Here is a 12,086-nt window from a genome sequence, read left to right as displayed (position 1 = left end):
TGGATTGACTAGGCAAGTTATTTTATTATGAGGCCGACTTCAGGTCTTAATGTGTTATTCCCATCTCCTAGATTAATAATAATAATATTAGCAAATACCTCCAATTAGAAATGTAGTATAGTTCTCCTGATAAGCTGTCACTTACCTTTTGTGCAGGCCTGGCAGGAGCTTGTGTATCCATTATTAGGACCACTAGCAACTAACTGTAACTATATGTGTGGTTATAAACTTGGATACCTAAGCTACTGTAATGCCCTGCACGTAAGATAAGCGACATAGCTTTTCAGAAGAACTATTCTACATTTCTAATTGGGCATTTGCGAATATTCTTATTATTACACCTACTACGTATTGGGATAGGATCTTGGAGATGAGAATACCCCAGCTTTCAGTAATAGTTCTAGTAAATCTGCAGCATATCAATTCTCTGAAGGCTGCTCTGTATAACCCTGCCCACATCACTGATTGGCAGCTTTCTGCCTATGGATAGTGTACAGAGAATGCTACCAGTCAGTGGTGGGGGCAGAGTTATACAGGGCTCACGAATCTGGAGGACTACATCAAGTTTACTAGTCCTCCAGTGATCATCTCATGTTGATAATACAGTGGTTTTGCTGTTCTCAGGCAGAAAAAAAAAACCTGGTGACAGATTCCTTTTAAAAATATAGCTGTATTACGGCTCTGTGCCTGAGATGTAAATTTACAGCCTTGGCTCTAGATATTAACACTGAATATAAGCATCTAATAGCAGGGGTCGAAAACTTGGCTGGGTGTATGGGCTGCACACAGAAAAAAATAATTTGGGGGCCGCATTGATTGCAGGAAAAAGTGACATTTTAATAATTGCTACCATATTTTTTTCTATGCACCTTTTGGATCACTGTTTTTGAATAATGTTTTGCTCATTTATAACAAATGTGCACTTTTTTGTTATAATATATATAACATTTTTGATGGTAAAAAAAAACATTTCATTCATTATTTTTTGTTTACATCTTATCCCTTTCTTGTAACTTAGGCTGGTTTCACACTACGTTTATTTAACATGCGTCAGGAACGTTTTTTTTGCTGCAAAAGCGGATCCTGCTTTTACAGCAAAAAACGCATGCAAACGCATCTGTTATTTTGCAGGATCCTGTCACTGGATGTTTAGGGGCGGGCATTGGAGTCATGTGATCGGGAGTGAGGGGAACTAGACTGGGAGCCGGCTTCTGACAGCTGCAGACGCTGGTAACCAAGGTAAACATCGGGCTTGGATACCCGATATTTATCTTGGTTACGAGTGTCTGCAGCTGCTAGGAGCAGGGCTGTCTGCACAAGTAACCAACGTAAACATCGGGTAACTAAGAGAAGTGGTTACCCGATATTTACCTTGGTTACGAGTGTCCGCAGCTCTCAGGTGGGAGAGAGAGGGAGGGGAGGAAGGGGGAAAGACAGAGATAGAGAGAGAGGGTGAGGGAGGGAGGAGGAGAGACAGATCACGCGAGACTGGTTCTGGGCATGCTCAGTAGAGCAAGCAGGATCCTGTATCAGCACGCCAGCGTTCACCTGCGTTTGCGTGCTGTTTAGTCAGGATCCGGTGACATGCAGTATTTGGACACAGCTCAAAAACGCTACAAGTAGCGTTTTTGAAAGATGTTAAAAAACTGCAAGTCGCTGGATCCTCACTATAACGCACGCAAACGCAGGTGAACGCATGTTAACGCGAGTCCATTGCAAATGCATTGAAGTGAAAACGCATTTGCACTGGATCCATTTTTCCGCTAAAAAAACGTTCTGGACGGATGTTAAATAAACGTAGTGTGAAACCAGCCTAATACAGTTTTAAACCAAACACAATAAATATAGAAGTGTTCATAAACCATAAACCAAAAACATCATACTCCTAAAATTAGATTTATTAGAAAAATATCGCTTAAAAAATACTCAGAGATACAGAGTATAATAACTCTTATATATACACATAAACAGTCATGTAGTAGTGTCAAAGTGAGTGGAAGGTCAGAAAAACGTACCACACCTGCTGGTGAGGGAAGGGGGACTAATTGTATTGAAATGAGTGAGCCTATAGTGACAAGACTCTTCATATATGATACATAGCCTGTAAAAATGGAGGGTAACAGGGGGAATATCTCTCCCTCTCTGGCAACTGCCTACCAGCGGAGGTGCACCTTAAGTTGTTGGGTGCCCCCCGCTCCACGTCGGCTGTCCCTAAGCTTTCCCTCTAACCTGCAAGTCGCAAAGAGACCCACCACCAAAGCAATAAAAGTGCAAAAACTAGTCAAAAAGTCATTATGAGATCTTAATAGCCCATAAGACTAATGATAATACAAATTTGGGAATCAGTATGTGGTTTTACCAAAAATATCAATATAAAAGTAGCCAATACTAGATGATGCATAGATACACATATATCATGAATAAAATGAACTTATGATCCCAGCAAGGGACTTATCTGCTGGGGTCACTACTGGCAGTCCAAATTCCTAGTTCATTTTTTCTATACATCATGATATATGTGTATCTATGCATCATCTAGTATTGGCTACTTTTATATTGATATTTTTGGTAAATCCACATACTGATTCCCAAATTTGTATTATCATTAGTCTTATGGGCTATTAAGATCTCATAATGACTTTTTGACTAGTTTTTGCACTTTTATTGCTTTGGTGGTGGGTCTCTTTGCGACTTGCAGGTTAGAGGGAAAGCTTAGGGACAGCCGACGTGGAGCGGGGGGCACCCAACAACTTAAGGTGCACCTCCGCTGGTAGGCAGTTGCCAGAGAGGGAGAGATATTCCCCCTGTTACCCTCCATTTTTACAGGCTATGTATCATATATGAAGAGTCTTGTCACTATAGGCTCACTCATTTCAATACAATTAGTCCCCCTTCCCTCACCAGCAGGTGTGGTACGTTTTTCTGACCTTCCACTCACTTTGACACTACTACATGACTGTTTATGTGTATATATAAGAGTTATTATACTCTGTATCTCTGAGTATTTTTTAAGCGATATTTTTCTAATAAATCTAATTTTAGGAGTATAATACAGTTTTACAATTAACACCATATTGTAATTTTGGCCAACATGTTTTAGTAATGTCCTCCATCCTGTTCCCCTTCTTGAAGTAATGTTCCCATCCTGTAGTAATGTGCCCCATCCTTTCCACCATCCTGTAATAATGTCCCTTTTACTAATGTGCCCATGCAGGTCCTCTTCTTGTAGCAATGTCCCCTTTACTGATCCTCTTCTTGTAGCTATGTCCCATTCTGGTCCCCTAGTGTGCCATTCTACACACACACACACACACACACACACACACACACACACACACCTCACCTGTCCTCTGTTCCCTTGGCGTTCTCTGCTTCTTGCGGCCAGCGGGCACAAGCCCCCCTTGGCGATCGCGGATGCTGTCAGTGCTTCATCTAAAATTTAGATAAACATTTTGCCATCGCACAGAGTCAAGCTCTCTCTCTGCGCTATTCCAATGGCAGTTGCTGGCCAATCATATGCAAGCAGGTGACGTCATATGCATCAGCTGCTTGTCTCTGATTTATGATTGGCCAGCAGCTGCCATTGGAATAGTGCAAAGAGAGCTTGACTCTGCATGGCGGCGGCAAAACATTCATCTGAATTAAGCCGTGAACAGTGACTGCTGCAACGGTCGTGATCGTCAAGGGGCAAGGGGGGCATACCTTCGGGCCTCAAGAAGCAATCTGAGGGGGCCGCGTGTTTGAGACCTCTAATCTATAGGAACCTAAGACTATATGCACACTGAGTATTTGGTGTGGGTTTTTTTACCTCTGCATTTTTAAGTCAAAAAGTAAAGAAAAAAAAAAAAAAGACCCTTAAATACGCAATTTTTGCATAGGGCCTACAAAAGTACAAAAGCATGGAAAGCCAGGCTGTCTGAATTTATATAAATACAAATATCCAGTTGTACATGTAAAACAAAACTTACACTGTCAAGTCCAAAGCTTTGCAGGTCATGGACTGTCAAAAGAAGAGAGAACAACAAATTGGTGAGAACATTCAGAATTAAAAGGGTGATTAAGAGAAAATATATATATGTATTATATTATTATTTTTTTTCATTTATTCTTTACTGAAGTCCATCTACTTTTCCGATCAGCGGTATGAAATGGGAGTTTTTATATTTTGCTATGAAAACCACTGTAGACAAACTTTAACTTGTGTCAGTCTCACATGGCCATAATAATGTGGCATTACAGAGTTCCAATTCTGAATCTCCTGTATTGTTACAGAGGCAGACTGGAGTCACCAAAAATCCAACACTGAATATTCGTGTATGAGGCAGCAGAATGGCAGGCATATGGATGAAAAATATGAACACATATCATGGCAGTCTAAAAGCTACCTTACGGTATTCACAGATCAAAAGGAATTTCCAGTAAATCAATTGACCAGTGATTGAAAGCGAGGAAAATTTTCTCCACACAGTCCAATTCAAATGAATGGAGCTGAGCTACACAGTGCATAACCAAATGTGGTGCTACTCCTAGTTAACCCCATACAAAACACACCTATCTACACAATCCAATAATAATTAAAAAAAAAAATAAATAAAATTCGAATGCACATTCGAAATTTTTAAAGCTCCCAGATACATAAGATTTGATGATCCAACAATGCAGTGTGGTTTTGATGGGAAATGTAAACCAAGTTGTAGATCCGAACAGAACCTAACAATGACTTTGACGCAAGATTTTATTTATTATTAATAGTGTCTTCTCACTAATATTCAGTAGCATGTATTACCAAATCACAAATCCATTTTCTCTAGATAAAAGAAAAACAATCCCGATAAGGCTTCATGCCAGACACAGTAAACTGGTAGACTATGTGGACTGAGGGAATGAACCTACAATACAGCGATAACAGGCACTGGTGTAGCAATGAAGTATACAAGAGAAAAAAAACAAAAAAACAAAACAAAACTTACTCTCAACAGCGTGTACTGCAAGTGGAGAAGGCAGGAAGAGAAGAGAGAAATGGTTTCTTTATTATACCACAGTACCTGCTGCTATCCCGCAAGGCTTCCCCCAAACATTACTCATTAACTCCCTACAGTGGTCCCTAACAGACTTTAGGTCCCTTCTCCCATTTTTGTACAGGCAAACGCTGAACCCAACAGTACTCATTATGCGATTCATATTGCGACACCATTATACCCACACACTGAAAGTGTGAAAGCTAAAGTGAGCACTTCTTTTAATAACAGTTGCCAATCATACCCACCTCTCGGCACTGAGGCCGGCGCCGAGAGGTGGGGGAGTAGTGAATATTCTCTCTTTAATAACGAGCACAAATGATCACCCAGCCTGGCTTACTGCAGCAGCTGGGAAATCACGTATGCCTACTATTTAAGAAAATTAGAGATGAGTGAACCCGAACAGTAAAGTTCGGTATTCGTACCGAACACAGTCTTTTAATTTAAAGTCAGTGTTAGAGTTCAGATTCTTTAAGTATGTTAACCACTCGATCGAGCATCGTTGTGCTCGGGTATGTTTGAGTCAGTGCGAGCCAATTGCAGTGTTTGAATGGCTCTCAGAGGGTAAAAACAGAGTCATTGAATTTAGTGTGCACACAAAAAAATAAATAAATACCCTACCCTCCATCCCCCAGAAGTGCTTTTTGGCTGTATGTATGTGGACGAAGAGCCAAAATGTTTAAATCAGTGATTTCCAATGGGGTTCAGATCAAATCTGGGTACCGAACTGGACTTAAGATAAAGCCTGGCTGAACCCGGAGAACTTCAACGGATTTGCTCATGTCTAAATAGAATGCATAATCACGGCTTCCAGCATCCATAATCCTGGGCTAGGAGAGCAGTGAATACTCATTATATTTAATAGGGGGTACACCATGATCACCTTAACTGCCGGCTTCTTGCAGCGACTGGGCAATCACATAAGCCTGCTATGAAAGAATTAATATTCACTGCCCTTGACCCAGTGGCTTAGGGAATATTCCAGGAGCTGACTTCCACGTGTAAATGGGGCCGCATGGCACTGACGACATACACTGCGCCACTTACACGCTTAAGTCACTTGCTGGCATCAGGAAACATAAAAGGACAACGTGCAACGGGGAAGCAAAGGGTTGGTAAGTAGAATTATTTTTTGTGTGAGGAGTCAAGGAGGACATATATACCAGGAAGGGGATCGGCTATACCAGGATGGGCCAGGAAGGATTATATCTACCAGGAGACACAGATGCTTGGAAGGGGCCCCAGATGAGGGACATGGTATAGAATTGGTTGACATCACCCCATAACAGTGTCAGCAGATCACCCTTATAACAGTGCATCATGACCACATTTTTTTTGCTTAATTTTTTTCTCTCTTTTCCTCCTCTAAAACTTAGGGGTGGCTTGTGAGCCAGTCCGCAAAATACGGTAAATTGGATATTTGGGATTTTTTGTCATTCCCAGTTATCGCTGTAATTATATAAACTTTCCACTGTACTCCCCCTGACTATCCATTTCATAAGCCAGTGAGCTGTATCTCAATATAAGGAAAGTGAAAGCACTAATGGTGCAATAGTGTCTTATCCAATTAAATGAGAAGTCAGAGTACAGGGGATTGCTCCACTGGTTCGGTTGTGAAGATAGTTTCATATGGCTGCTGCTTGCCCACAAAAGATGCCCATGATTAAAAGCAGGAAAAAAAGGCTTAATGTTTGTGCCGCCAAAATTGCTAATGTAGAGACCAGAAACCCGGATAAAGAAATGTGGTTTATTTGTAACTCGTTTCAAAGTATAACAAACTTCTTCCTCATTACTCCCCAAGAGTGCAAGAATAAACCCCTGAATGAGGTCTCAGATAACAAATCAGGGGTCGGTTCAAATAAAGTTAGTCAGTGGGAAACTAAATAAAACAGAAGTGCATGTCATAAAATTATATCATTGTGTACACAGACTATTAAAGATAGTAGAACATCTAAAAGGACAGATATAATTAAAATTAAACAAATGTTAATGGTTTAATTTTTTAAGGGGCTGGCTGTAGACTATTGGACCAATGGACGTAGAGCGGAGCTTACAGGTCTAAGGGATTCAGACTTTTACCAGAACGTAGCGCTGGGTACGTCCATCTCATAGTTGTGTTTTATTAGATATTTTCTCTCTTTTCAGTGTACAGAGAAGGCCAGGCACGAGATAAGTAGAGTAAAGCAATTATTCCATTACCTTTGTTACTGTCTCAGGGTTCTCAATTAAGTCATTTTTCTCCAAGCCACTAGTCCCATTATGTTGATGGGGATTGTAGACCTAGTGGAGCAGTCAGCACAGGGAGTCTCACATGCATGTTAGGGGTTTGACTTCAAGAAAGTATCTCCATTAATGCACAGTTAGCTTTTGAGGTAGGGGTAGAAGGGAGTGTTTCCCAGGGACCAGGCTCGATCCCAGGGGGATAGTGGGTTTGGGGGTCCTTAGAACACTGAAGAGGAGATGGTTGTTGTTGTTGCAGGCTGGCGCAGGATATACCGTACATGCTATGGTTGTGGTAGTTGTTATCTGAAGGACCATAGGCTGTGACTGCAGACTATACCGGCGGGACACACAAAAGCTGTGAGCCAACCAAAAGTTGGGAGATAGTGGGTATCACCTGGTACGGGGGCAGTGGAGGGTGTCATTCCATGCACCCATCGGCGGCCCCTCGATACTGATGCACTGCTCTTTACAGCACAAGCGAACAGATGATCACAGTTTCAACTTTACCTAGTAAATACAATAAAAAGTACGAAAGGGTGGGACAAATAAAAAAAAAAAACAAAAAAAAAAAACAACAAACACTACATATTTGTCATCTGTGGACTCAAAGTGACCTAGGGAATCAAACTGCTAGGTCAGTTTTACCATATATATAAAAAAAAAACCACACCGAAAAAACCATTGCGGAATTGCACTCTCTTTTTGCAATTTCACTGCACTTGGAATTTTTTCTCCCATTTTCCAGTACAATATGCAGCAGAATGAATGGTGTCCTTCTAAAGTACATGTAGTCCCGCAAAAAAAAAAAAAGCCCTCATATTGCAATAATGACAGAAAAATAAGAAAAAAAAGTAATTATGGCTCTTGGAAGAAGGAGAGGAAAAAACAAGCACAAAAACAGAAAATAGCCACGTCATGAGGTGCTTTTATTGTGGTCTCACTTGCCCTGCTGTACTTTGTGGAATTATCATGGTATTGTCAGCTTGAATGCTCACCTCTCATCTGGATTTTACCTTCTTGAATAAAATTTGTATTTTTAGATAATTGGTGTATACTGTATACGAGGGTTGAATAAAAAGTAATGCCTCCACCTTTGTAACTTGGCTGGATGGGAATAGCTTAATAAATCAAATGTCACATGCACAAATAATTCTTAGAATATGCTCAAATTACAAATATTCACTTTTCCACAGCCTCCACGGAAGTCGACACTCTTTTCGCAACCAGCCTCTCACAGTTCTCTCAACTTCTTCATCAGATGCATAGTGATGTCCTCGCAGATCTCCTTTCATTATCGGGAGCAGATGGAAGTCAGATGGCACCAAATCTGCACTGTATGGAGGATGAGCTTCAGTCTCTGGAGTTGTGCTATGGTGGCCTGTGATGTGTGTGGTCTGGCATAGCCATGCTGCAGGAAAACATTTCCCCTTTCATTTTAGACTCCTGCTAGCTGTCGTTTCAAAGTCTGCAGCGCTATGACACCTTCTGCTGTCAAGAATTCAAAGACAGTGTGTTGCCTAAATCGCATTGACCGACTGTCTGCGCGGGGTTCTATTTTTTACACTGTAACACAACCATTCATTGCTAAGGCTCCCGGCCTACTGGAGCTGTAGAGGAGAATCTACTGAGCAGCCCAGTACCTGCTGCATACCGCTGCTGCCATCTGCTGAGGCGTTATGAAGGTGGAGGCATTGCTTTACAATCAACCATCATATAGTGTATGTATTACACAATTCTTTTTATGTAAACCTTCTGAGGGGTCTATTCTCTTGCACTTGTGGTTTGTCTCTAGGAAGAAGTTTGATATACTTTAACCCCTTCACGACCGGCCGATTTTTCGCTTTCCGTTTTTTTTTCGCCATTCTTTTTCTGAGAGATGTAACTTTTTTATTTTTCAGTCAATATTGTCATGTGAGGGCTCATTTTTTGCGGAACGAGCTGTACTTTTAAATGAAACTATCAGTTTTACCATATAGTGTGCAAAAAAAGTGCGATAGCACTATGGTTTTTGAGATATTTTATTCACTGTGTTCACTATATGGTAAAACTGATGTGTGGGTGTGATGCCTCAGATCAGTGCAAGTTTGTAGACACCAAACATGTATAGGTTTACTTTTATATAAGGTGTTAAAAAAAACGGAAGTTTGTCCAAAAAAAGTGGCGCACGTTTTACGCCATATTCCGTGACCCGTAGCGTTCTCATTTTTCGGCATCTATGGCTCAGTGACTGCTTATTTTTTGCATCTCGAGCTGACGTTTTTAACGGTACCATTTTTGCGCAGATGCTACGTTTTGATCGCCTCTTATTGCATTTTGCGCAAAAGTTGTGGCGACAAAAAAACGTCGTTTTGGCGTTTGGAATTTTTTTGCCGCTAGACCGTATACTGACCAGATTAATTGATTTTATATTTTGATAGATCGGGCGTTTCTGAACGCAGCGATACCAAAAGTGTGTATATTTTTTATTTTTTTAACCCTTTAATTTTCAATGGGGGGTGATTTGAACTTTTAGGTTTTTTTGTTTTTTTTTAATTTTTTAAAACTTTTTTTTTTATTTTACTAGTCCCCCTAGGGGGCTATTGCGATCGGCAATCCGATCGCTCTGCAGTATCTGCTGATCACAGCTACACAGCAGATACGCTCTCTTTTTCACTGTGCAGCGGGCACAGCGAAAGTGAAAGCAAGTCATGTGTAGTACAGGAGTCATCACATGACCCTGTGCTACCATGACAACTATCGGAAGTCACGTGATCGCGTCACGTGACTTCCAATATCGGGTGGTAAGTAAAAGTTTACCGCGATCGCGCTTATAATGGCGCTGTCACGTATTGACAGCGCCATTTAAGGGGTTAATCGGCACGAGCAGATAACAATTCTGCTCGTGCCTAGCAGGCACACATCTCAGCTGTGAAAATCAGCTGAGATATGCGCCGATCGCGGCATGCTGCCGCCGGAGGACTGCGGGCAGTAACATTATGACATTTAGGACGTAATTTTACTGCCCGCGGTCGTTAAGGGGTTAAAACGCGTTGACAAACCGCATTCTTCTGAATTTCTGGTATCTGCATTGGCAATTTTAGCAGCACTGAACATTAACCCCTTTATTACCCACTATTTTTAATGATCTGTATCCGACGCGGTTTGGATCAATCATACAACACAACACAGTATCTACACTGTCACGGCTAACTAGATAAATGGACAGAAGACTCCAAGCTATTCTCATTTTATGATAAGGCAGCTGATATTTTTGGGTTTTCTTTTTCCTTTAACTTAGGGATTGTCCCACAAAATTATTATTATATTATATACAAGCACAAACACACACAAGACAAAATATTAACCAATGAGTATAGCAAGTTGCAGAGACCAAAAAGCAATAACAAAATGCAAGCATGCAAACAGCCTGTTCATATTAGCAACAGTACATTTTTAGAAGGGTTTCCCAGACCCTATATTTTGTAATTAATAGTTTAGAATGTCCTAATTAACAAACTGAGTTATACACACCTTAGTTATGACCCGCAACTTCTGATAACGTTTCAAAAAGTTAGAAAGTGACTGCTGCAGCCAATCACTGGTTGCAGCAGTGACTTTAGTGGTGTTTGCAGCAGTCACATGTGTATGCTGAATCACCACCACTGAAGGCCCGGACACTAGCAGGTGACAAGGGAGAGGAGGCATGGAAGGTGGAGGTGATATGAAAAGCGAGTAATCTCCCCGTTCTGATGTCTCCAGAGATCCAGATAGCCCACCGGCCAAAGTTGGACAACAAATAAATAGTCCAGAGAAAAAAAAAAAAAGAAAATTAAAATCTGGCTTCTCTGTTAAAATATTATAAAATATATTAAAAGTTAGTTCTCATTGATGGGCAGCAGTACAAGTTGACGCTTTACGACCTTGCGGTATTAATGGTAAGATAACCTACATTCCCTTACAAACAATTAGTCACACCCCTTAATGACAATTTACAATATATACATATATTTAAATCTATATAAAATGCCATAGGACAATAAACGATACAGAATGTAATAAATATACATTAGGTCATTCCGATCGTTTAGACCAAACAGGGCTCTGTTTAAATTCAATATCCATTGTGCTTCGGTTTTCCATATAGCTCTGTTCCAATCACCCCCACGTTTGGATATTTAAACCCTTATGAACCCAAAAAAAAAAAAATCTAATTTACCATCATGTTGTTGGGAAAAACGTTTGGCTGCTCCTGATGGATTGATTATTTTTTCTTTCAAAAATCAGCAGTATGTTCGCGATTCTAACTTAAAGGGAACCGGTCATCAGAAATTTAGCTATAAAGCTAAAAGTTCCCCCCTCTGCAGCTCCTGGGCTGCATTCTAGGAAGCTTCCTATAGTTTTTGTGGCCCCTTTTATTCCAAAATAAATACTTTACAAAACTTGTACCTTTTCATATGCAAATTTCTTAAATCTTCCATGGGGGCGGGCTGCCTGATGTACGTTGCTGTCCTCCTGCCGATTTACGCCGCCCCCGAACGCTGAATTTCAAACCTCAGGACGCCGCCCCTGGTCCCGCGCATGCGCTGTGCTACTGTAGCGGTGCCGTGCACTGTGTGCACGTGTGACCGTTAGTGACACTTAGCGCGGGCACGAGGTTATGGGCGGCGCTGTGTCATCAGCAAGTGCCGCCCATAACCTCGTGACCGCACTTTCCCCTCTTCATCCAGCGTTCTGCGCAAACGCTCGCTGGCCAGAAGGACGTCACCTCCTTCCCATCCTGCTCAGCAGCAGGAAATAGATGGGAGAAGCGGAGCAGTCGGTGCCCGCGCAAAAGCGTCACCAACGGTCACACGTGCACACGGCACC

At 41.3% G+C, this 12,086-nt stretch overlaps 1 protein-coding gene across 2 annotated transcripts in view; it reads right to left on the bottom strand.

Annotated features, from left to right (window-relative positions):
* ERGIC3 (ERGIC and golgi 3) overlaps nucleotides 1-12,086 on the bottom strand; it is an 80,301-nt gene that overhangs the window by 21,005 nt on the left and 47,210 nt on the right. Inside the window, exons 8-9 of one of the 2 annotated variants that reach the window (XM_075347575.1) lie at nucleotides 4,971-4,985; nucleotides 3,969-4,000 (exon numbers count right to left, since the gene is read on the bottom strand). In XM_075347575.1, the coding sequence (XP_075203690.1) occupies nucleotides 3,969-4,000; nucleotides 4,971-4,985 (47 nt within the window). The remainder of the gene's footprint in view (nucleotides 1-3,968; nucleotides 4,001-4,970; nucleotides 4,986-12,086) is intronic. The other variant, XM_075347576.1, reaches the window with a different exon arrangement.

The sequence above is a fragment of the Anomaloglossus baeobatrachus genome, chromosome 5, assembly GCF_048569485.1.
Source record: "Anomaloglossus baeobatrachus isolate aAnoBae1 chromosome 5, aAnoBae1.hap1, whole genome shotgun sequence".
NCBI classification, from domain to species: Eukaryota; Metazoa; Chordata; class Amphibia; order Anura; family Aromobatidae; genus Anomaloglossus; species Anomaloglossus baeobatrachus.
The sequence above is the reverse complement of the archived record's forward strand: the minus strand, read 5'-3'. Positions and strand labels throughout refer to the sequence as shown.